At 35.9% G+C, this 23,047-nt stretch overlaps 1 protein-coding gene across 1 annotated transcript in view; it reads left to right on the top strand.

The window, feature by feature from the left end:
• HCN1 (hyperpolarization activated cyclic nucleotide gated potassium channel 1) overlaps window positions 1-13,828 on the top strand; it is a 382,344-nt gene extending 368,516 nt beyond the window's left edge. Inside the window, exons 7-8 of the mRNA XM_059060576.2 lie at window positions 7,235-7,399; window positions 10,852-13,828. Coding sequence (XP_058916559.1) covers window positions 7,235-7,399; window positions 10,852-11,717 — 1,031 coding nt within the window. The 3' untranslated portion in view covers window positions 11,718-13,828. The remainder of the gene's footprint in view (window positions 1-7,234; window positions 7,400-10,851) is intronic.
• Window positions 13,829-23,047: the final 9,219 nt, after the last annotated feature.

Here is a 23,047-nt window from a genome sequence, read left to right as displayed (position 1 = left end):
AAGGACTATTTAAATTGTTTTTCACACTGACCAGTGACTAGTTCTAGAATATACCCTCATGAATATACCATCATTTGATCTGTTTCTCACTAAGAAATTATTGAAGAGATGCTGAGAGATAAAGGCTGAAGAGTTTTATGTTGGGAATGAACACAGCTCACTAGAGAACTTCTGAAAGGACTTTGCTAGTGAAAATCTATATTTAGCCCTTAGTTTTTCCACGGGTGATTGAAACTCATTTTGTAGAACATGTTGCTCTTTGGTTCAATGATTCATTTCAGCAAACATTAAGCACCTACCAGATGCCATGGAAGCACTAAAGATATAAAAATCAGTGGAACTTTAGATATAAAATATGACCTAAGTCTGAAGTTATGGATTAAGTGTTGATAAAACTCTAGAGATATAATTGAATTTTACATTTTACAGATAAATAGATGAAGGTCCAGAGAATATAAGTGTTTGTCCAAATCTTCACAACCAAGCTCAATCAGTCTGAGACTAAACACTGGACTCCTAATCCCAGGCCAATACTCTTTATACTACACCAAAAAGAAAAAAAAATCTCTAAAATAATCTAAGAAATTGGATGTTTGTTAAGGTAGCAGAATCAGCAGGTAAGCATCACTGCTGCAGAAAATCACCAAAATAGCATTCTACTTCATTAGTTGGCAAGAAATTAACCAAATTGAAATATCAGTTTTCATTCAAAAAATCACAAAAGGTAAAGAATTACATAAGTACATTGTATTTTAAATAGAATTTAATGAAGAAGTAAGATTTGCTAGACAATAACACCTCTGAAGTTTTCTCATAAAACATGTACTCATTTTTTTAGTATAGGCCTTAAATATTACTTAAGCACCATCCTCTAGGAATATTCCTTCTCATACCAAAGGCAGTATTTAACTGATTCATCAGTTAATTATGGGGACCTATACCATGTAACACATGTCCATCTACTCCATTTAGCTACATATATTGTATATCCATTATACGAGGACTCCAGACAATAGAAACCAGAAAGTCTTTTGCAAAGAATAATTTAGAGAAAACATGAATATATTTATATCTATGCTGAAATAAATCTATTTTTACTATATCTCCAAAATGAGAGTAGCTATATTTTTTCTAATTTTTAAATGTATTTTTAAAGTACAAAAGTAATATATAAATACAGGCTCGTTGTAAAACGTATTCGAATAATTTGTAAGCATACAGAAAAGTAAATACAAATCCATTTCTTTACATAAGATGATCCTCAATACATGTCTTCATCTCTTCCCTTTCCAGAGACCAAATTAAAAGTAGTAAAGGAATATTGTGAAGTTTTGCTTTCACAATAAAAAGAAAGAAATGTGGGAAGGAAGTCTTTCCCTCTCTATGGACACTGTATGAGGATGTAAATTCTTATAGTTGCTGCTTTGAACCTGTGATCATGAGAGATTGGCCAGAAAATAAAGTCATGACAACACAGTGCGTCAGCATCACTGAGATGCTAAATCCACACTAGCCCTGCCTCCCAGATTTTTATAATTAAGTTATTTTATTGGTAAGCCAGTATTATTCAGGTATTCTGTAACAGGCAATTATGAAAACTTTTGGAAGTGATGGATATGCTGATGGTTTCAGAGTTACATGGAGATGTCCAAACTCATTAAACTGTATACATTAAATATGTGTAGATATTTGGTATATCAGTTATACCTCAATAAAGCTGTTTTTTGTTTTTTGTTTCTTAGCTTAGTTTTTTTAAAAGAGCAAGAGGGACATAAAGAGTATTTCAGGACAAGAGAAATGGTGTTATGGACTGGATGTCCTTGTCTCTCCCAAATTCAATAAGGTGAATCCCTAATTCCCAACGAGATAGTATTTGGAAGTGGAGGCTTAGGTAGTTGAATTAGATGATGTGGCTGGGGGTGGGAACTTCCTGATGGGATTAGTGACAGTGTTCATAAAGGAAGAGATGGGGGCTCTCTCTGGCATGTGAGGACACAGTGAGAATTTGGCCATCTGCAAGCCAGGAAGAGAGCTCTCACCAGAACCCAACCATACTGTCACCCTGATTTTAGACCTCCAGGCTCCAGAAATGTGAGAAAATAAATTTCTGTTGTTTAAGACAATTTTTTTAAAAAATTATGCTGGTGGTTACTTGAAGGAAAAGTAGAGGGAACTTGGAATATAATGCTGAGGGCTATGACCAAAAAGAGAGCAAAGCTCCTGGCAAAACTCCAGAAAAGCTGCTAGCTAAGAGAAAGTGTGATGACAGAGGGCCAACTGAAACGTGAGGGGAAACAGTGACTTAGGGAAGGTCTCTGTGTGGTACAGTGGACTCTCTGTTCCTCCCTTGACATTGCAGAACAGCCTGTAACCAAGCATTTATTTTCCTGAGGAGAGGTAAAAGCAAGTGGTTCTTCTCTAAAGTAATTGAACAAGGCAGAGAACTAGAACAATTAAGAGAGATGTTGGTAACCTTGGACTACAGCCCTCCTCATTCTGGCATTTAAGGAAATATGAGGATAAACTTCCCACCTATTCACCCTAAAGAGAAACTCCAGATCAATAAATGCTGCCACATCACTAGAGTTTTCATCCTCAACAGAAATGGGACATGAACAGGTAACTTGAAGAAAACATTCAATATACAAGGGAAAGATCTAGACACAGAGACAGAAACAATGATTCCAGAGTAAAGAGAAAGAATTCAGAAAACAGAACAGAAACTAAAATATAAAATATAATAAAGATAAAATATAAAGACAAAACTTCTCTTTGTTTCCATTTTACAGTGTTATTGCAACATGTATATATAATTCAAAGTATACAGTTCATTCTTTTTAGAAATTTCCCAAATTATGAAACCAACACTATGAAAGCCAAACCAAACAGGTTTAGGTTTTCATCACCCCAGTAAGATTCCTCCTCCCCACTTATTGTTAATCTCCTGTTCCACCCACTTCTCCAAGCAACCACTAATATGTTATCTGTCACTATAGATTTCCCTTTTCTGGATTATTTATATCAGTGGAAGCATGTACTATATGGACTGTCTTGTGTTGCTTCTTTCACTATGTTTGTGAAACATTCTGAGATTCATCCATATACAATATATCCATATTGTAGCATATATTCATTATTCAAAACCAGATCTCTTTAACAACTACCAGAAGATAGAGGATATTACATTCACAACAAAAGAGAATGATATAATGAGAAAGCAACAAATATAGGAAAATGGAAAGCATTTGTAAATTAAAGATACAAGTGCCAAATTAAAAATACATTAAAAACAATGAAAGGTAAAGTTGAGGAAATCACCTACAATAGTAATCACTATTTTTAGGTTTGTTTATATTCCTTCATATCTTGGGGTTTTTTTCTCTTCTGTGCACTTAGATATTAATTTTTAAGTAACTTAAAAAAAATAAAAGTTATATATCCACAAATAAAATTAATTTAGATAAAGGAAAGTTGAAAAAAAATGTAAACAGTATATCTACATAAAGGAATATTTTTCAATGAGAGCAAGTGCTTATTGGTAGATTTTATTGTCTTTTTTTTCATACTATATGTGATCATTTTTATCATGCTATAATTAAAACCTTTTATCCTGCTTTTCTCTGTTAAACTTTCATGACCATTCTACTATTAATATTAATACATAGACTTTAAAAGCTTTACTTTTAATAATTGCCACATAGTTGATTATGAATCTTGACTTATTATTCAGTTAAGGTATTCCCATATTTTCAGATGCATACATAAATGCATAATGTATATCACCATGTAAATAATATTGTTCTGATTACAGACTATTTCCTTAGGCTAGATTGTCAAGTGAAATTTCTGGGTAAAGTGTATGGATACATTTTAAGATCTTTGTTATATATCATTGGATTATTTTCCAAGAGGTTTATAACCTCTTGGGTTTATAACATTCTGTATGACAACTTGTACAGATTTGAAAGCAACACTTAGCAATAAAAACATTTCTCATCAGTATGTTTGACATAATTTAGCAATCATAAGTTATATAATATGGCATTAGTACTATAGTGACACAGGAGTTTAATTTTGAGGTAGCGTTGAAAATACTTTTATTACATTTTTTTCTAGAGTAGCTGACAAATTCCATCATATAATAATATGCTTTATGTTTAAACACTGACCAATAGAGATTTATCTTCCTACACACACCAAAGGTACACACACACAAATACACAAACATGCACAGTCCACAATATTATTTTTTCATTTTTAATCACATTTATTGTTTTCTTTCTAATTTTACAAGTAATGAATGTTCATTGCAGACAACTAGAATTACACAAAAGCATGAAGTTAAAAAGAACAATCACCCATAATCCCCATCCCCCAGAAATAACTACCATTAGCATTCTGATGCATTTCCTCCCAGTGTCTACATTTTTTAAAAAATAATTGAAGTATAATTAACCTACAACACTATGTTAGTTCTAGGTGCACAACTCTTTTAACCTTTCTACTAGATTTATGTTTGGTTGGGCTACTACCTTTAATGTATATTTGCCTTTACCAATGAGATTTTTTTCTTTTATAACTTTCATATTTCTATTTCTGTCCTTTTCTTTTTTGCTTAGAGAAGTCCCTTTAACATTTCTTGTAAAACTGGTTGTGGTACTGAACTCTTTCAGCTTTTCCTTGTTTGTAAAAATCTCTATCTCTCTTTCCAATCTGAATGATAGCTTTGCTGGGTAGAGTATTCTTGGTTGTAGGTTTCTTCCTTTCATCACTTTAAACATATTATGCTACTCCTTTCTGGCCTGTGAAGTTTTTGGTGAAAACTCAACTGATGATCTTATGCAAAGTTCCCTTGTGTGTAACTAGTTGCTTTTACTTTGCTGCTTTTAATATTCTCTCTTTATTGTTAATTTTTGCCATTTTAATTATAATGTGTCTTGGTGTGGTCCTCCTTGGGTTGATCCTCCTTGGGATTCTCTGTGCTTCCTGGACATGGATGTTTGTTTCCTTTCCCAGGTTAGGGAATTTTTCAGCTATTATTTCTTCAAATGTGTTCTTTGCCCCCTTTTCCTCTCTCTTCTCCTTCTGGAACTCCAATAATGCAAATGTTAGTATGCTTAATATTGTCCCAGAGGTCCCTTAAATTATCCTAATTTTTTAAAAAAAATCCTTTTTCCTTTTTTCTGTTCAGATGGGTGATTTTTACTACTCTGTCTTCCAATTTACTGATCCAGTCCTCTGTATCATCTGATGTACCTTTGATTCCTGCTGGTTCAGAAGCTGCTGGCTGCTGGTGGGTGGGGTTGGGTCCCAGCATGGCAGTCTGCATGGCGCAGAGAGTCCCAGGGCTGGCGCTGGCCCATTGGTGGATGGGGCTGGGTTCCAGTGTTAATAGGGTAGAGGGAGGATTCCAAAATGGTGCCTGCCAGCATCAGTGTCCTTGGGGTATAATGAGCTCCCCAAAATGGATGCCTTCAGCATCTGTGTCCTCAGAGTGTGTCCCAGTTGCCTCCTGCCAATCTAGGAGGCTCTAAAAGATCAGCAAGTAGGTCTGACCCAGGCTCCTTCAAATTACTGTTTCTATGCAGGGTAAATGGAGGGTGTAAGATTTTGTGTGCACCCTTCAAGAGCGGAGCCTCTACTTCCTACAACCCTCCAGCTCTCAAGAATGCAAGCCCCACTGGCCTTAAAGCCAGACTTTCTGGGGGTCATCTTCCTGGTGCAGGACCCGCAGACCGAGGAGCCCAATGTGGGGCTCAGACCCCTCTCTCCCTAAGGGGAATCTCTGCAATAGTGATTATCCTCCCATTTGTGGGTCACCTACCCAGGGTTACGGGTCTTGACTATACACCATGTCTGCCTCTTCTACCCTTCTCATTGTGGTTCCTTCTTTATATCTTTAGATGTAGAAAATCTCTTCTGCTAGTCTCCAGGTCATTCTCATATGTACATTGCTCTGTATGTATTTGTAATTTTGGTGTGCCCATGGGAGGAGGTGAGCTCAGGGTCTTCCTACTCTGCCATGTTGGCCCCACCACAATATTGCTTATTAAATTTGAAATGTTTACAAGCATGAACAGTAACAACATAATTGGTGGCTTAGGTGGCATTTCCTAAAATCCTCTCAATTGCCAGATTGGTTCAGATGCACTTCTTTAGTACTCCCAGAATGCCTGCCTTCTATATTATTGCTCTCACAAGCTTGCATTTTAAATGAAATCTTAATTCAAATGAACTTTTTCTTTTTCCTACCAGCATATAAGTAATACAGAAGTAGATATGATGTTTGATTCATGTTTCCAGCCCTAACGTCAAGGACATAATGCCTACCACATAATTTACTCACTATGTTTATCAACATGAACTGAAATTCTTTAAATAAGTTCAGAGGAGTGTGAATTTAGGCCCCTTTCAGAAATTATTTTGCTTATTTCCTTTTGTTAGAAGACAGTACATTTCAGAAACACTTCTCCCATTCCTTTTTTCAAATAGGTAATTTTGAAGCAAAGTTTTTCAATTATTTAAATTTTTTAAAGAAGCAAAATCTATAGGATTTTAATACATAAATTTTGGGAAATGAAATAGAAAATCTTCACTTTTATCATTTATTTATCTAGCTAATAAGAAAATCCATGTTTGCAAATATTTGCTTACCATATATTGGGAATCAAAATTTTAACAAAATATTTTCCTTAGAAATTACTTAAATGAAAAGGCCTTCTGTGTATTTGGAATATAATTTTTATACTGATCTTACTGGGAATATATGAACTACATAAAGCATTCCTATAATGCATACATCTGAACCTGTGATTCAATTTTGCTTAATCATAAGACTTTCTAAGCCAATGATTTGGGGCTCAGTTTGGTTTCTGTCTATATAATACCATCTGCTTTCTGCCTTCCAGAATTCATAAGAACTTCTATCTGAGAATAGTCTCTTCCTGTTTTCAGCTCCATTTTGGATTTATTATTCTTTTTCTGCATATTTTTGTTTCAGGTGAATTGGAATGGGAGCTGGAAGAAGATAATTTTGTTATAGCCTTCCCTTTGAACCAAAAGCCTCAATTGTTTAAAAAAAAGAATATTTTAAGATTGAGTATTAGCAATTGGGCACTTTTAATTATCAGACCATGAGACTCACACCATAAGACTTTTTTCTTTTAGTTGTGGTAGGTCTTAATGGCCTTTTAAAGAAAATTTCCAAACAAATCTTTCTTCTTTGTTTTTATAGAGATTTGCCTGTTGACCAAGGGACGGCGCACTGCCAGTGTTCGAGCTGATACATATTGTCGTCTTTATTCACTTTCTGTGGACAATTTCAATGAGGTCCTGGAGGAATATCCAATGATGAGAAGAGCCTTTGAGACAGTAGCCATTGACCGACTAGATCGAATAGGTACTCTGTTCAGTTTTCTTCTTTGTGCACAATTCAGTTTTAATCTAGTGGGCTGATACATATTTGCAATCATAAGTCCCAAATGCTAGTATATAGATTGCTTATTAATTAACATAGAAATATAGAAATAGCAATTAGCTCTAGCCATATTTCTAGAAAGATCTGAGGCTCTATCTAACTTTCTCTTCTAAGTATTCTAGGTTTGTTTATTCATCTCTATTTTTACTAGCTACTCAATCTGATTTCACCAGTGATACCAAAACAATTTGAATCTTAAGGTAAAAAACAATGATTAAAAATTCTACACAGCATTAAAATAGAACTAAAAATGCAATAGAATGAGTCTACATTACAAACAAAATTTTATCACAAGGTTTTTTTTTTTCATTTTTCAGGATCAACTTTACATTTATTCTTATAGTAAGAAGTGAAAACTTGTGTATTTTCATTGTCTCAGTAGAAACTTCTTGAAATGTTTGTAATACAGACTCAAGCAGAAAAAGCCTTAATAGAAGTGCCCACATAGATGCTTTACTTTGCAAACATCAACTTATCTTAAAATCTTCTCTGCTCTCAAATAAAAATATGTAAGTTAGACCTTACTAGTTTAAAGATTTGAACAATTGCCATAGTAAAGTTAGATCAGATTGGCTTGCTGTTAACTTCCCAAGATATGCTAGAACATTCTGATGTCAGAAGGTGATACGCATTCATCTTCCACACCCAGATCCTCCTCCTGCACCCAACCCTCCTCTGTTCCCTTTCCCTGCTTAACTCTACTAGCCTTCATATCTCAGTTTAGAAATCACTTCCCTGTAGAAATTTTCTTTGACCTTCCACCCCCTTAATAGTCTGAGAACCCTGGAGATATTCTCCCGTACTACTGGGAAGTTCTTCCATCACAGCACTGCTTTTATTATTTAAATTGCTCTAGAGATGCTAAGCTTTATGAATGTAGAGATCACGTCTAATTCACTATTACATTCACAGTACCTAGTACACAATGAATATTGTTGAAGAGAGTTAGGGAGGGATGAAGGAATCAATGAACTCAAAGGAGATTTGGGGTTGGGATCACTGGAAAGTAAACAAAGAGATACTTCAACAGCTTCATTTTTATTAAAGGTAAGGACTTTTGACTGATGTATGGTTGTGTCAACTTTTCTTCTGCACTTTACATCTTTCTTTTCTTCTATATTGATAGGAAAACAGACTGCATAAGGATCTGAAATTAGGTTAGGAGAAGTAAATGTAGTATTTGGACATTACCATTAGACACAGCACACATCTTAAAAATCTTATTGATAACTTAGAGATGTAACAGGACAGAGTGTCCATAAGACAGTGCCCATAAAAGAAGCGAGTATACCTAAAAGCATCTTCACTTAATTTGAAAATAACTTCCCTCTTTGTGGTATGTGAGTATGCATGGTAGAGCCAGAGACTAACTTCTGAGCATATGAGTTTTTTTCCTAAGCCAGCCAAACATATTTTGCAAAAGCATCAAAATCAGGATATTTCAATAGAGAATTTCTGTTAATCTGATAGAGCATCACTTTCATCTAACTTATTACAGTCAATTTTTATAAGAAAGTTTGCATGAAACGGTTTGCATTCAATAATATAGGCAATAAAATTGCTAGTGAGCACGCGTATTTCCATTTTTAATCTTCACAAAATTCTAACAGTGCATTAAAAGTTATAGTATTTTTCCACAAGGTCCCAGATACTTAGATTATGAAATGTTGACTATTCACATGATCACAAAGAAATATTATCCTTCTCAGTGTTGTGGCCATTGCTTATAAATGCATATGTTATAGTTAATTAAGGGTATATGCAAAGTAAGCATTTATGTTTTCTACTAATGTAGAAGTCTTTGTTCCTTGGGAAATTAGGACAATTCTGTAAGGAGAGAGATAACTATTCATTTTGGCAGTCATTTAAAATGATTGCCTTTCCCAGCAGCCAAGTAAATTATATCATACAGTTCTACTTGAAAATATTCCTTGTTAGTTTAGATGTGATACTTTATTTAGTGATATGGCAAATTGATTTACTTTTCAGTTACCATATTTACCTAGGTGATGATGCCATTAAAAAGTCACTGATGGGCTTCCCTGGTGGCGCAGTGGTTGAGAATCCGCCTGCCAATGCAGGAGACACGGGTTCGTGCCCTGGTCCGGGAAGATCCCACATGCCGCGGAGCAACTAAGCCCGTGAGCCATGGCCGCTGAGCCTGTGCGTCCGGAGCCTGTGCTCCGCAACGGGAGAGGCCACAACAGTGAGAGGCCCGCATACCGAAAAAAAAAAAAAAAAAGTCACTGATTTTCCCCTTTTACATCAACCTACAATTGGTGCTAATTGTTACTTTGCCAGAGAACATCTCCTTATTGCAAACCATTCCAAAGACAATAGTGAGAAGGAGAGGTAATACTTATTGAAGTTCTAGAATGAGCTGAGAGCTTGCCATACATTATGTCCCTGGATCCTCACAACAACCTCTCAGAAGAGGAAAGATTATGAAATAGTTCTCAATCTGGCTGCACTCAAGAATCCCCTGGGAAACGTTTATTTTAAAGTACCAAAATCTGGACCCATGTCTGTTTATTCTGATTTAATTGTTAGGGTGCAGATGGAAATACATAACTCTTAAAGCTCTAGAGATGACAAAAATATGCAGGTAGAGTAGAGAATCACTGGTGTAGGGCACTGGTCAAAAGCAAAGGCCTTTGCTTCTCAAACTTGCATGTGACAGTTACCAGGGGATCATAGTAAAAGGCAGCATCTGGTGCAGCAAGTGGATGAGGCCCAGGAGACTTCATTTCCAGCAGACACTCAAAGTGATATAGATGTGGCTGTTCATAGTCCGTAGTAAATCTGTGATCAGATCTACTGGTTTCCTGTCCCAGCTCTGTCACTTATTAACTATGTTTTCTTGGGCATTACCCTTAACCTTCTTATGTTCCAGTCTCCTTTTGGGTGAAGTGGGATTATGAGCACACTTACCGCAAAGAGTTGTGGATTAAATAAAATAAATCTGCCTAAAGCCTTGGGTAGGGTGCCTGTCACATAGTATGTATTCCATTGTCCTTTCTTGAAAAGGAAGCTTTAAACTGAGATCTTGACTTCAGGCCCATCCTGATCCAAATGCCCTTTCTTCTCCCAAGGTAACCCTCATGCAAATCTCTCCATTTCTTCTGTAAGATGGCTTTGGCCATATTACGGACTTTTCAACTTGACTCGTGTAGAAGGTAAGATTTCCCAGAAAGATACAGGAAGCTGGAGAGACAGGAGCCATGTGTCTATTTGGCGTCTAAAGGTGAGTGTTTGGCTTTGAAGCCTCTTCTATGAAACACTGCCATCATTCTGTTTGCAGGAGCCACTCGAGCTTGGAGTTGTCATCAGTCACTTATAGAATTTCTAAATGCCTATCTTCCTTTCGCTGACAGGAAAGAAAAATTCAATTCTTCTGCAAAAGTTCCAGAAGGATCTGAACACTGGAGTTTTCAACAATCAGGAGAACGAGATCCTGAAGCAGATTGTGAAACACGACAGGGAGATGGTCCAGGCCATCGCTCCCATCAGTTACCCTCAAATGACAGCCCTGAATTCCACGTCTTCAACTACCACCCCGACCTCTCGCGGGAGGACACAGTCTCCGCCGGTGTACACGGCCACCAGTCTGTCTCATGGCAACCTGCACTCCCCCAGCCCCAGCACACAGACCCCCCAGCCATCAGCCATCCTCTCGCCCTGCTCCTACACCACTGTGGTCTGCAGCCCTCCCGTTCAGAGCCCGCTAGCCACTCGGACTTTCCACTACGCCTCCCCCACTGCTTCCCAGCTGTCACTCATTCAGCAGCAGGCACAGCAGCCACCGCAGACCAAGCAGCAGCCCCAGGCTCCACAGACACCCAGCAGCTCCGCACCGAAGAACGAAGTGCACAAGAGCACGCAGGCGCTTCACAACACCAGCCTGACCCGAGAAGTCAGGCCCCTCTCGGCCTCGCAGCCCTCGCTGCCCCATGAGGTTTCCACCCTGATTTCCAGACCGCATCCCACTGTGGGCGAGTCCCTGGCGTCCATCCCTCCACCCGTGACCACGGTGCACGGCTCGGGCCTGCAGGCAGGGAGCAGGGGCACGGTCCCCCAGCGGGTCACCCTGTTCCGACAGATGTCATCGGGAGCCATCCCCCCCAGCCGAGGAGTCCCACCGGCACCCCCTCCACCAGCAGCTGCTCATCCGAGGGAGTCTTCCTCAGTCTTACATACAGACCCAGAGACAGAAAAGCCACGATTTGCTTCAAATTTATGATCCCTGCTGATTGTCAAAGCAGAAAGAAATACTCTAATAAACTGAGAATATTCTCAGATCTTATTTTATTCTATCTCCTGATAGATCCCTATAGCCTACTATGAAGAGATATTTTAGACAGCTCTGGCCTACATGCAAAATGTAAAATATATATATATATATATATATATATATATACACATATGCTATTAAATCTATATCTAAAAATCTCAAGAAAAGTTCAAAAGACTTGTTTAGCATTCAGTGTTTTATGTCTTCCTTTCTTTAAATCATTAAAGGATTTAAAATGTTGTTGTAAGATTATTTATTTTTAACCTACTTTTACTTAATTCCTTTGATATATGTATTTCTCTATTTTGTGAAGAGTTCTTGGATTCAATGGAAGCAAAACTCTGATTTTAAAAAGGCGACTCAAGTGAGCTACTAAACAGCACCAATCAAAACTTTTCTCATTAGCAGTGTCTCTGCATCTAAATTGTTAATCATTAGTTACGGCGGATTAAATAGCAAGTCCCATTTTCTAGATCTAAATTGTATGTTGGTGCTTTGAATTAGGTTAAAGAACACACCATATGCTTGGCCATGGTAGGAGACTAGCATTGCCGCTGTTATGACTGTCTCTAACCACAAACATGTCCATTGCTCTTTCAGAAAGCTCAGGGGATATTTCTCTCCAGGTGTTATCGGACTTTTACCAAGACTCAATCAATGTTAGTTGTAAATAACTTTTTCAACCCAAACAAAGATAACTCTTCTGTGCTGTGTGAAGGTAAAAGCCATCGTTTAAGAATTTCGTTTTATTGCTTCACTTCAAAACTTAGAGTTTTAAATTTTACAAAACCTAACTGTGACAGTTATTCAACTGTAATGCAATGGCTTGAAACCTACAATATTATTTTAACCTGCAATGTTTTATGCAAAATTGTATGCTCGATTCTACAAATTGCTTGTATTACACCAAAAATCATTACTTTTCTTCCTTCTTGCCATAATCAAGCATCTGAAAGTAGTCCCTGCATGCTTTTTGGAAAAAAAAAAAAAAAAAAAGTTCAAAGCAGTCATTGTAGGGAAAGGCTTACAGTATTTCTCATTTCTGGAAAAGTATAACCATTCATTAATTGCCTATCTTAAAATTCCTATAAGGCTGACTTGGATCTCTGACTTAAGTATAGAAGTGAGGTTTTCACTTTCATTTACTGTTATTATTATCATCATTTAAATAATGATTTGTAAACCACAGCTTGATTTGGAGTTGCCAGTGTGTTCTGTGTCTTCACTGTAATTGGTAGTTTACTGCGGTGTTAATTTTAAAAAAATAAATACACTATAGCATCATATCTGTTTGGGAACACACACTTCACTCTTTGTGTATTGTAACTAAATGGTTAGTAAATCTTAAGACATGTGGTGACTAACATAGCCCTTAGATGGGAGGTTTGTTATTTTAAATGTGCTGAAAAAAAGGACAGACATGGTGACAGCAAGCAGGGGTCAAAATGAATGTCTGTGAGCATCGTTTTTCTTGTTTGTCTGTTTCCTTGACTCTTTTCATGATCTGTGAACATCTGCTTCTCCTCAAAGAAGTCCCTTAGAAAGCATTTGTGCCTAACGCATCCCACAAATGTGGTGATGACTGGAACACAATTGGAAGATTCCTTATAACCGACTTCTGTAAATAACCCCAGTTAAGAGAATGACCTAAGGTGGAAGTCTTCCGTATCTCTGACACTGGCAATACATTTAAGAAGAACTTAACAAAGATTACACATTAAATGGGGCAGGGCCTCCAGATAGACTTGAGGACAGAAAACAAAAACAAAAGCAAAAACTCTAAAATGGATCCATGCTGCCTGTTATGCCTTTTATGGATATAATATAATATCAAAATGAGTTGTTATGTTTAATTTCTAACAGATCCCAGCTTGTGTGCAAGGAATCAACCATGCTAGTCAGTGTGATGTTATCATGAATGTGCTGGTGACCTCTGATGGCGCATCAGGGACGGTGTGAAAAAGGGATTGTTCAGTCTACCTAGAACCTATGTGGAAGCTGCAAGACCGTTTATATATCAGTACAAAACTCTTTTATTTTATTAAACTATTGAGAATTAACTTCGATTTATTAAGATCGTGTATTGGTCCTTTAAATTATTAAAGATTTACATTTGATAGGACTAATGGGTTTGGTAGTGAACTATTTTTATATATATAATTTTTTTTTGAGCACTATTGGGAAACACAAGCAAAATTGAATTGCATGGTCTTTCAGTGCAACCATAAAATTTTTATTCACTTTGTAATAGAATGGACAAAAATAACCCCTAAGGTTTATATGTCAAACAAAGTGGTATGGGGTAAATTATATACATATATATGTATGAATATATATACTTAGGTCACATTCCTGTAATATAAAAGTCCATTGCTAGTTGAAAAGTGACCTCTTTTCTCTGTACATAGGTAAATCCATAAGTATGGAGTTTTAAACTGTACAGAAAGAAATGTATTATTGAAAAGATTGGTCTTTCTGCTGCTGGGAAAATAGTAAAATAGCTGATTCTTACAACTGTATGATCAGGGATGAGTTAGAGAATTTCTTTTGTCTTTGCTCAAAGCCATACATATATAAAGATTATTAATAAATTCAACAGAAAATAAACTAAAATCATGAATATTTTATTTTATCAATATACTCTAATCAAACATTTTGTTTTATTAAAGAGTACAGATTTGCCTCTTTCTATCTTTCCATCATAAGATTTCCAAGAGGGCTTTTACTTGGTAATCATCATAAAATTAATTATAGGTATTCTCTAACTGTAGAAAGAAAAGAATTTAAATAGAACATGGATTTTCCAGCTATTCCTGTGTTTTTTACCTCTTCTATAATGGACAAGTTGAGGGGTTTTTTTCAGTTCTTCACACTGTACTTCCTTAGCACGCGGTTGTTGTCCAACTTCAAAATACAGGCATTTCTGTGCTATTATTGGATATGGGGATGAGGAAATAATTGCCCTATAGTTTATATATACAAACCTATTCTATGATAGCCTTCGGTCTTGAAAAGGCTTTGGATGGTGATAGAACCTCCGTATACAAGTGGATTTTGAATCAAACCCAAAGCGTGAGCTAGAGTGTATTGCAGTGAGTGAAGGATTCTCAGAAACTCTAAGGAAAAGTGGCAGGAGTGCAAATAGATTATAGTCATCAAATAAAGAGCCTGTCTCCCGGTCTCTATTACCACTCCTTAAGTGAATAATTCCTAGATGGATGCTCCTCCACTTTCCAAAGGTGGTTGCTTTTCCAGTTACAAACTTAAACGAGCGTAACATCTGGAGGACACTGTAAGGTACACAGTCGAGTTACTAGAGTAAATCCTAATGGACTTGGGTGATTTAAACAATATGATGTGTTTTTAATTTTAGGCGTATTATTTCAAATCCTCAATTATTTACACTTCAAAGTACAAGCGATCTCTACTGTCTTTCAGGCTTATTTGTAAAGAGTCCACGCATTTTTTTGCACTTCAGTGTTTATATTTGTTAATTTTACTATGCTACTTTGCTACTGTGGATCTCACTTTCATCATTTACAACAAGGTTTCTCTCCCTTCTACCTCTGTCCTTCTAGAATATGTGCCATAAACCCCAGATGTGATTATTTTGTTCCTATGCACTACACCTAGCAAAGTTTTATTACATGCTCTATTTGAAAAATTGCTTATACTGTACAATATGAAAGAAATGAGGTCCTTATAGGACAATTGGATGCTGAGCATCAATAGCTGAAAGGAATGGTCAAAATTTTTTAACGTGTGACTGGCTGCATGCACTGAATTGTTCGTTCTTTTTTTTTTGAGCATCGTGTGCTTCTAACTCAGATCTTTTCTTTTTAAATTTATTTTTGGCTGCGTTGCGTCTTCGTTGCTGCACATGGGCTTTCACTAGTTGCAGCGAGTGAGGGCGGGCTACTCTTCGTTGCAGTGCGCAGGCTTATTGCGGTGGTTTCTCTGGTTGTGGAGCACGGGGTCTAGAGCGCAGGCTCAGTAGTTGTGGCTCACGGGCTCTAGAGAGCAGGCTCAGTAGTTGTGGCGCACAGGCTTAGTTGCTCCATGGCATGTGGGATCCTCCCGGACCAGGGATCGAACCCATGTCCCCTGCATCACAGGTGGATTCCTAACCACTGCACCACCGGGGAAGTCCCTGAATTGTTAGCTCTATAACTTTATTCACTCTGTCCTTTTTCCAAGAAAATAGGATGGAAGAAAGAAGATTTGCTGTTGTATTAAGGGCTAAACATACCTGCTACTGGCACTCAAAAGCAGTGACTTTCTTAATAATTTTGATTCTTTTTAAAAAAAATAGCATCTATATTTTATAAACTGGCCAACAGTGAAGTCAATCATGAGGAAAATCTCTGCTTTTAAAAGAGAACAAAGAAAGTAGAAAGTACCTTGCCTAAATTCATCAAGGATTTATAATAGAAGCAAACTGGCCATATTCCTCCTTCTTCCATTTTGGAGTTTTTCACCAGAGGCCACATTCCTTCCTTCTCTGGAAGCAATTGACATTTCCATTAATATTTGTCGTTTTGTTCATCATTTACTTCATAGCTTCAGGGTGTGAAAGCATGAACTTTTCTATACAGGAAAATTTTTATGATATTCACAAATCTGCCACCAGAAAAAGATAATTTTATTATAATTGTTTAGAAGAAAATATTAGTGATTTTGTAATACTTGATTGCTTTTCAGTTTTGATAACTCCCTCAATTGTATTAAAAAGGTGCAGTTTTGAGTTGCTTAAAGTATGATATTCTGATATCTAACATAATGAAGTATTTCATTTGAGAAATATTAAATAGTATTTAATGGATAAAAAACTTGCATACACGATATAGCATATAGTCTCCATATAACTCCATGCTAAAAATCAAAAATAGATATTAACAATATTGGCTTATAAACAAGCATATGGAAAGATTCAAGTGATTGTCCTCTTCACAGTAATTTCCTTAAAATGCTAAACATAAATCCCAAAGCCAGTAGCATGAGTCAAAATATATTTGACCACCCAATTCAGAACATCTAAGGACCAGTAGCAAGTTGATATGAGTATCCTCAACTGTGGTTTCTCTCTGCTTGGTAACAGTAAATTCCATTTTGGGAATCAGCCAAAACTCATTTGAAGTCCAATTTTCTTCATACAGTCAATGATCTAGCTTGGCATCACTATTTGCGATCAAAAACAATTATGATTATTTTTATGTGTGGCTCATAAATTGTCTCTGAAGGCCTTTTAGACATGTTCCAAGACCCTTTAGATATGTATAGCTTCCCAAATTCAAACTCTCAAGATTCTAAACATCTGTAATATTTATCTATAAAGGTCTAGTAACTATAGCTTTATATACAACCTAAGGTTTTTTTTTTTTTACTCTAATAGAAGAACAATGATCAAATCTATCGATTTGGGCTTGTTTTGCATAATTCTTTTTGAAGGGATGATTATTTACCTTACATATGACATCCTATATTTCTGTGAATAAACAGTATTAAATTTTAATTTCTCCATATTTGAAACTCTCAGATAATAGCTCCTTAAGTTGGTACCTGTAATGAAAGCTTAGTCTTTCCCAAGCTAGTTTATTATTAGCCTTTACATGAATCACATAAGCAGAATTCTACTACATGATTTTGTTAATTACTCCAAGATATGAATGTTGGCAAGCTTTGAGACTTTATCTTTTTATTAAAACAATTTGTCTTATAAATTGATTACAAACATATGTCAAAATTTTAGTTCAAACTTGACAAGAGAGTTCTGAGTAAGCCAATCCAAACATTCTATCTAGGTTGAACTATTTTGTAAGAAAAAAAAATCAGTCTAACAATCATTTTTTAGAAAATTATCTGGTTAAAGATTATCAGCCTCTTTATAAATTTGAGTATTAGTAGAGTGAGGAAATATTCAGTAAAGATCTTAACTTCTTGAAATTCTGTCAGAAAATTGCTCAAGCATTTTAACATGAATGGTAACTGCTTTCCAAAAGGACGGTAAAATATGTCCCAGAAAAAGTTCTGGCCCTAAGTAGGTCTAAGATATACTTTTTTCCTTTAAGTTGTAAAATATATTGTATGACAATATATTGTATGACACTCTTTTTCAAGTTACTTCAGTAATTATATCTACCTAAAGAATTAGTTTGTAGCTGCAAAATATTGTATCTGTGATAACCCATCAAAAGTAATTCCTGCCTGTTTTCTCAGCATAATCTCAAAACACATGTTTCTTTCATGGCAAAAAAATAGCATAGCTTCTTGCAAAAACAAGTTGTGACACTTCTAAAGATGCTGTATCTCTCCAGATTATGAAGTATTTGACAGAAAGGCTTATGTTATATAAGGAGATCATGACTTTGAAAATTTTGAAAACTGACTTTTTTCATTTATTTTAGGTCTGAGAGCAAGAAAAATTAGGGGAATTGACCACCAGCCCAAAACTGACACTTCACATCTCCGTTCTTAAGCCATCCTAATCTAATCTTCTATACATCAACGCAAATCAAGACTTCTACCTCCCCACCTTACCAGGAATTGTTTTAGGATCCAAAGGGGCTGCAGGCCCTTGGATTCACAAGGAAACAAACTTTGCCAACAATATACATTGGAGGAGCAATTCAAGTACAGTGCATGAAAAGAGGAAAAGTGACACTGAAGGAGATCAAATATATACATGAAAAGAGCTTTAAATATTCATTTTGATAGTGAAGAATGTCACCTTATTAATTCTAAAGAACAAAAAGGAATATGACATAGAAGAGCTTATGAAGATCTACTTTAGAATATGTGGCATAGAATTTGGTTCATTATGGAGGGGCTGATTGTTGTTTTCACTTATTACCACATTCTCCCTTCCTACTTCCTTTCTGGTATATTTTCATAGATTCCTCAATCTCTTTAAAGATGTTTTCTATGAACCTTTTGTAACAATGTATCTAATAATCTCTTTATTTGTTTTGACAAGTCTTCTCAAATAATCACATACTCTTGTTTATAATGTAGCTAAAAATGTATTCCTTAAGCAAAGATATGCATCTCAAAGGAAATCACAAAGTTTTATAAGTTACAAATAAAATAATGAGGCAGAACTAGTTAGCTTATAACGGTGAAAGTGAAGGGAGAAGCCATAGGTTATAGGAACTCAGTTTCAACATATTAGAAATATAAGATACATTAGGAAGGAGGAAATTATCAGAAGACTTTGAGATATTTTTATGCCTATGTTTCAGAACTAATCTTACACCTTATCCATGAGATATTAACCATAGCATCAGTATAAATCCTGGGTACTTCCTTTCAAAAAAAAAGTCACTATTTTGGAGAGGGGAGGGTATAGATTGAACTAAGACTGTGAAAAGGCCTGAAAATGTGGCCTATTCAGAAATAAGAAAGAACTAAAATGCAGCTTTTCAACTGAAAAAGAAGCAAACCCATTGGCAGACAAAGAATGGCTCAGCAGGAGGGGATATCTCTAGGTGATTAGGGCAGGACACACAGAGGGTTTCTGCTACTACTAGAGCATACTCAAGAGTGAAAGGTTGTCAAAGGATTACAGAATTTAAACACAAGAAATCCACTAACACTATATACACTCACACAAAACTGCATACTATCAAAGATACATATTGACTCCTGTACTTACAACAGCAGAATTCTTTTTTGTAAAGAGCTCCAATCTAATGGGTACCAATCCCTAGAGTGTGCGGGTTTGTATAGGCAAAATAGGAAATAAAAAAAAAAATTTCTGATCTAACTATGTACTAGTATTTATACATTAATTTTTAAATTATTTTACCACAAATACCTTTTTACAAGGTCTGATTCACATTACACATAAGAAACAATATGTATTCATTAAAAATTTGTTTTATTCCATCAATGACTCATTTCAGAAGAGTAATGGTATTATTACAAAATATTAGTTATAAAAAGGGGATATAGATAGGGTTAAGAATCATCGTCCTAAATACTGATATGTATAGGGATCTGTGCTTCATTCTCTGTATTAGCATTACTGCTAAACAGATTTCTAATTTTTATATAACAGTACATTTTATAATAGAAAGTAAATATTTGGAGTTTGGAAGAATAAACGTGAGTAAGAATAGGCAGCAGCAAGGGAAAAGTTGTCAAATTAATTTGAAAATGAGAATTGGACTATATTTCCTACAGGTTTCCTATTATCAGATTTATAAAATTTAAAATGCAGAATATATTATTAAAAATAACCTAAAAATAGAAGGATCATGGGCCTTATTTTGCAATAATTAATTAATTAATCAATTAATCAGCCACTCAATCTTGCAGACTGCCCAGCAGTAGCTGATTCTTTGAACAGCCAGAGGACTCACCAGGATGGTAACATCTAAAGAAGGTCTGTTAGTCCTTTTATCCATAATAGTTCCCTTGTGTTGCTTAGAATTCTGCTATTTAATCACTCCATTTGGTTTCATTTGTGTCCATTTCTAGTATACATGTTGTCTTAGTGGTTCAATCGCACTAGGCCATTAGTTCTACCTATAATTTAGAACTATATAATTTAGAATGGTCTATTAATTCATCAAAATCATTCCTTAAGCACATATGGTGTGGCAAGAAGTATTCTGGATGATGTGGATATGGCTGTGGACAAGAAAGACAAAAATGTGTTCTTTCATGATGCTTATATCCTTCTGGGAAGGAATACATCATAAGTAAATAAGAAGATATATAATCATTCAGATGGTGAAAAGAACTTTGGAGAAAAACAATGCAGGAAAGAGAAAAGGCAGAGTCAAGAATAGGGATTGAGGAGGATTTGCTATTTTTTTTTTTTATAAATGTCAAAAGAAACCCTTTATTGGTTCCAGTTTTCCCCTCTAACAGATATGTGTCATGGGCACACTGATAGCAATCAGAGGTGTCAGACCAAGAAGAAGAACATGGCACTGGGGACATTTTTTGGCCTTAAGCAGGTGGCAGACCTCACATTTTTTTTTAAACATCTTTATTGGAGTATAATTGCCTTACAATGGTGTGTTAGTTTCTGCTTTATAACAAAGTGAATCAGTTATACATATACATATGTTCCCATATCTCTTGCATCTCCCTCCCTCCCACCCTCCCTATCCCACACCTCTAGGTGGTCACAAACCACCGAGCTGATCTCCCTGTGCTATGTGGCTGCTTCCCACTAGCTATCTATTTTACGTTTGGTAGAGTATATATGTCCATGCCACTCTCTCACTTTGTCACAGCCTACCCTTCCCCCTCCCCATAACCTCAATTCCATGCTCTAGTAGGTCTGTGTCTTTATTCCCGTCTTACCCCTAGGTTCTTCATGACTTTTTTTTTTTCTTAGATTCCATATATATATGTTAGCATACGGTATTTGTTTTTCTCTTTCTGACTTACTTCACTCTGTATGACAGACTCTAGGTCCGTCCACCTCACTACAAATAACTCAATTTCATTTCTTTTTATGGCTAATATTCCATTGTATATATGTGCCACATCTTTATCCATTCATCTGTCGATGGACACTTAGATTGCTTCCATGTCCTAGCACTTGTAAATAGAGCTGCAATGAACATTGTGGTACATGACTCCTTTTGAATTATGGTTTTTTCAGGGTATATGCCTACTAGTGGGATTGCTGGGTCATATGGTAGTTCTATTTGTAGATTTTTAAGGAACCTCCAAACTGTTCTCCATAGTGGCTGTATCAATTTACATTCCCACCAACAGTGCAAGAGGGTTCCCTTTTCTCCACACCCTCTCCAGCATTTATTGTTTCTAGATATTTGATGATGGCCAATCTGACCGGTGTGAGATGATATCTCATTGTAGTTTTGATTTGCATTTCTCTAATGATTAATGATGTTGAGCATTCTTTCATGTGTTTGTTGGCAATCTGTATATTTTCTTTGGAGAAATGTCGATTTAGTTCTTCTGCCCATTTTTGGATTGGGTGTTTTTTTTTTTTTTTATTGAGCTGCATGAGCTGCTTATATATTTTGGATATTAATCCTTTGTCAGTTGCTTCATTTACAAATATTTTCTCCCATTCTGAGGGTTGTCTTATCATCTTGTTTATGGTTTCCTTTGCTGTGCAAAAGTTTTTAAGTTTCATTAGGTCCCATTTGTTTATTTTTGTTCTTATATCCATTTCTCTAGGAGGTGGGTCAAAAAGGATCTTGCTGTGATTTATGTCATAGAATGTTCTGCCTATGTTTTCCTCTAAGAGTTTGATAGTGTCTGGCCTTACATTTAGGTCTTTAATCCACTTTGAGTTTATTTTTGTGTATGGTGTTAGGGAGTGTTCTAATTTCATACTTTTACATGTACCTGTCCAGTTTTCCCAGCACCATTTATTGAAGAGGTTGTCTTTTCTCCACTGTATATTCTTGCTTCCTTTATCAAAGATAAGGTGACCATATGTGTGTGGGTTTATCTCTGGGATTTCTATCCTGTTCCATTGATCTATATTTCTGTTTTTGTGCCAGTACCATACTGTCTTCATTACTGCAGCTTTGTAGTATAGTCTGAAGTCAGGGAGCCTGATTCCTCCAGCTCCATTTTTCTTTCTCAAGATTGCTTTCTCTATTCGGGGTCTTTTGTGTTTCCATACAAATTGTGAAATTTTTTGTTCTAGTTCTGTGAAAAATGCCAGTGGTAGTTTGACAGGGATTGCATTGAATCTGTAGATTGCTTTTGGTAGTAGAGTCATTTTCACAATGTTGATTCTTCCAATCCAAGAACATGGTATATCTCTCCATCTATTTGTATCATCTTTAATTTATTTCATCAGTGTCTTATAATTTTCTGCATACAGGTCTTTTGTCTCCTTAGGTAGGTTTATTCCTAGATATTTTATTCTTTTTGTTGCAATGGTAAATGGGAGTGTTTTGTTAATTTCATTTTCAGATTTGTCATCACTTGTGTATAAGAATGCCAGAGATTTCTGTGCATTAATTTTTGTGTCCTGCTACTTTACCAGATTCATTGATTAGCTCTACTAGTTTTCTGGTAGCATCCTTAGGATTCTCTATGTATAGTATCATGTCATCTGCAAACAGTGACAGCTTTACTTCTTCTTTTCTGGTTTGGATTCCTTTTATTTCATTTTCTTCTCTGATTGCTGTGGCTAAAACTTCCAAAATAGGTTGAATAAGAGTGGTGAGAGTGGGCAACCTTGTCTTGTTCCTGGTCTTAGTGGAAATGGTTTCAGTTTTTCACCATGCAGGACGATGTTGGCTGTGGGTTTGTCATATATGGCCTTTATTATGTTG

The sequence above is a fragment of the Kogia breviceps genome, chromosome 4, assembly GCF_026419965.1.
Source record: "Kogia breviceps isolate mKogBre1 chromosome 4, mKogBre1 haplotype 1, whole genome shotgun sequence".
Lineage (NCBI taxonomy): Eukaryota > Metazoa > Chordata > Mammalia > Artiodactyla > Physeteridae > Kogia > Kogia breviceps.
Note: the sequence above shows the minus strand (reverse complement) of the source record. Positions and strands in the feature narration are given on the sequence as shown.